Source organism: Wasmannia auropunctata, unplaced genomic scaffold (assembly GCF_000956235.1).
Source record: "Wasmannia auropunctata unplaced genomic scaffold, wasmannia.A_1.0 LD336058.1, whole genome shotgun sequence".
NCBI lineage: Eukaryota > Metazoa > Arthropoda > Insecta > Hymenoptera > Formicidae > Wasmannia > Wasmannia auropunctata.
The window spans coordinates 398,027-401,324 of NW_012026832.1; the positions used below are offsets into that span (position 1 = coordinate 398,027).

The 3,298-nt window shown below is 29.3% G+C and overlaps 1 protein-coding gene across 1 annotated transcript in view; it reads left to right on the top strand.

Moving 5' to 3' along the window:
* Positions 1-1,972: 1,972 nt before the first annotated feature.
* The window catches only part of LOC105450667 (lipase 1-like), a gene marked incomplete at its 3' end in the record, with an annotated part of 5,270 nt that continues 3,944 nt past the window's right edge, over positions 1,973-3,298 (top strand). Inside the window, exons 1-2 of the mRNA XM_011690613.1 lie at positions 1,973-2,068; positions 2,672-2,826. Coding sequence (XP_011688915.1) covers positions 2,011-2,068; positions 2,672-2,826 — 213 coding nt within the window. The remainder of the gene's footprint in view (positions 2,069-2,671; positions 2,827-3,298) is intronic.

The window sequence follows — 3,298 nt, forward strand, 5'->3', positions numbered from 1 at the left end:
TCGTAAATAAGTTTCTAAATATGTATTTTTTAATCACAATTTTGTTATGTATATTTTTTTTCATTCTCTAGTATATGATGCTAATTAATAAAATTTATTGTATTTAAAACAAATTTATTTTAGCAATTAAATTGGAATGGTCAAGAATACATCAAAAATTTATGCAATTTGACATCATTTTGACAAACTAAAATTTGATGTTATTTTGATATCATTTTGATCTTTCTGTTCTCCTTGGGAAGTGATCACTCTGCATGCTTACAATAAAGTTTAATCAGAGCCGTTTGATATTATATTTATTAGGTCTATCTCTATTAGTTTAGAAGATAAAAAGGGGTGGCCACTTATACGGGGACACCCTGTACATATATATCATGGACATAGGAATATAAGAGGACAGAGCATAGAGGTGCGAGGAGGAAGTTACTGCGGGACGGTGCGACGAGGTAAAGATTTGCCTAAATTTGATTGGCCTGTTAGTTTGCGTAAGCGCAATGATAATTAAGTCTCGTGTCCGTGTGATACACACATATATAATAGACCGAGTATCCCTATGCTTTTGCTGTGGAGGAGGAGATTTGGGACCCAATAAGAGTGAACTCAGCACAATCCCCCCCGGCATTTCGGCTTCACTTCCCTCGCCTAAGTTACGACTTTGTGCTTCTGTCCTCTTATATTCCTATGTCCATGATATATATATGTATATGGAGTAAAAAATATCAAATAGCACGCGCAAAGCTCGCGTCTGTAATGCCCTTAGAACATATTATATGTTCTAAGGTAATGCCAGTGTGTAAATAAAAGAAATATGTAAAATGTTTATTCCCTGTTTTCAAAAACAATGAAACACTGAGTAAGAATAAATGAAAAAAGATTTCTTGTTTGACCTAGTAATCGTTTATGATGATTAAATATAACTGTGAATAATAATAATCGGATTAATCGTTAAAATCAGGTTTAATATAACTTTTAAATAAGTCGATTGATTGAAGTATATCTAGTGAATATCGTCGAAAGAAGTTCTACACAACTTTAACAACTTATATAATGACTGATTGTACAATATTACTGTGACGTTTTTGCATAATATACTTGCTTAAGCGCTGCGCATTCAATGCTAACAGTTTCAATTTAACCGCCGCATCCATGGACATAGGAATATAAGGAGTCAGAGCATATTGTTGCGGGGGGGAAGGCAGTGCGGGACGGTGCGACGAGATAACTTGATTGGCTGTTAGTGTTCGTGTGATACACACATATATAATAGATCTATAATAGACCGATTTTTGCTGTGGAAGGGGTGAACTGGGACCAATAAGAGTGAACTGGGCACCAATTTGCCCCCGCATTTTAGCTTCACTCCCCTCGCTTAAGTTACGACTTTGTTCTCCGTCCCCTTATATTCCTACGTCCATGGCCACATCTAACAGTTAACGTTTTTATAGACTTTATTAACATCAACGCAGAGTCAAATAATTTATTGCTGAAAAAGTATCTTTCTAAATTCTGTTATTTTAAGAGGTCTTATTATAATTATATGGTGAGTGACGTAATATGAAATCTGTGTTAAAAATGGCGAAGAGTGTAGTGACAGAACATACAAACGAAATTCTCCTTTTCTATTTTGAAAATTTGTGATACAAATCGATTAATAAGTTATTGACAAGACTTGTAATATAAATGTTGCTTATATATAATAAATCTGGAATTTTATATAAATTATGAAAATTAACTACTTGGAAGATCTATTATAAAATCTGTAATATATATTATAAGACAACCCAGACAGCACAGATCTCCTGAGTATGTTCCATAGGACATTCTAAGGATGTACAAATGTTCTATGGACGTTCCTATGGACGTTCTACGAATATCGCGTGTGCTGTCAGGGAAGAAACAGACAAATTATTGTTTCTATATTAAATTTGAATATTTGTTCGTAAACTTTACATTACATATTTCATGAATGTTATATAATAAAAAAAAGTAAAAACTACAAATATGTAATACATGCTCTCTGCATATTCATCTGCGCACCCGTGCACTTTGTATACACTTTGTATGTATGGTATGTATTACATATATCTTACGAGTTGATTATAAGAAATGCATATTTAATGTATAGATGTATTGTCATCACATTTTTCTCCTTAAATTATGAAATTTTATAAAATATGTATATTAAAAATAAAAATTACGAAAACAAAATTATAATTAAAAACTTAGATACTTAGAAAAATTAATAAAATAATTATTAAACAAAATTAATGTTACAATTGACTTTTAAAATTAACGTGATCTTGTTTGATTCAAGTGATCATAGATGGATGCTTTATAAAAAATTTAGAAAAATGTCACATTTCAATTCAAGTTTTTATATATGTATCAGTTTTAATCAACCAATATTCTAATTTTAATAACTTATTATTATAAACTGTCCATAACTATATATGTCATATATATTCTCATTGATTGCGACTATTTAGCAATTTACACATACAGAATCACAGACATATAATTTACCTTGAAATTCAAACAAAGACAATAAATTAGTGCCATTATAAAATAATACTGTTTAAGTATGTATTTACAGGTTATAGTTTACAATTGCAAATATCGACAATGAGAATAAATGTGAAACTTCTTTTCTTCATATTTATGCTCACTATAGTGTCACTAGAAGGACAAGTAAATTTCATGAAAAACTTAGAAGTTTTATTGAAAGGATCGATTAATTATGTGTTTCCTAAAGATCCTGGTATAGTGAGAGTGAGGAAGCCAGAAGATATCAAAACAGGGAACAATATAACCACAATATTAGATTTTGTAAGTGTAACAAAATTGTGCAATAATAAATAATTGAATAATAACTATTGTTTAATTAATTTAATCTTTTATATTTCTCTTAAAGAAATATAAAAAAAATAAATATATTAAAAACATAAAAAATATAAATATATTTAAAAAAATAAAAAATATAAATATATTTAAAAAAAATAATAGCTTAATTAGAATATTAAATAAAACAATCTTCTTGATAAAAAGAATACCTTGCTATCTTAAAGTTTAATTTATATTACAGCATGATTTTGTAATCAGTAGCAATGTAATCATTAAAATATGTTTTTGTTCAAACAATAAATATATTGAGTAAACAACAATATCTGAAGAATGCCCTTACGAAAAAAAACTCTCAACTTTGAGTGTTCAACACTAAAAAAAACGCTCAAATTTGGGTGTTAACACTTAAAAAGGACGCTCAAATTTGGGTGTGATTTAGATCGGAAGAGCACACGTC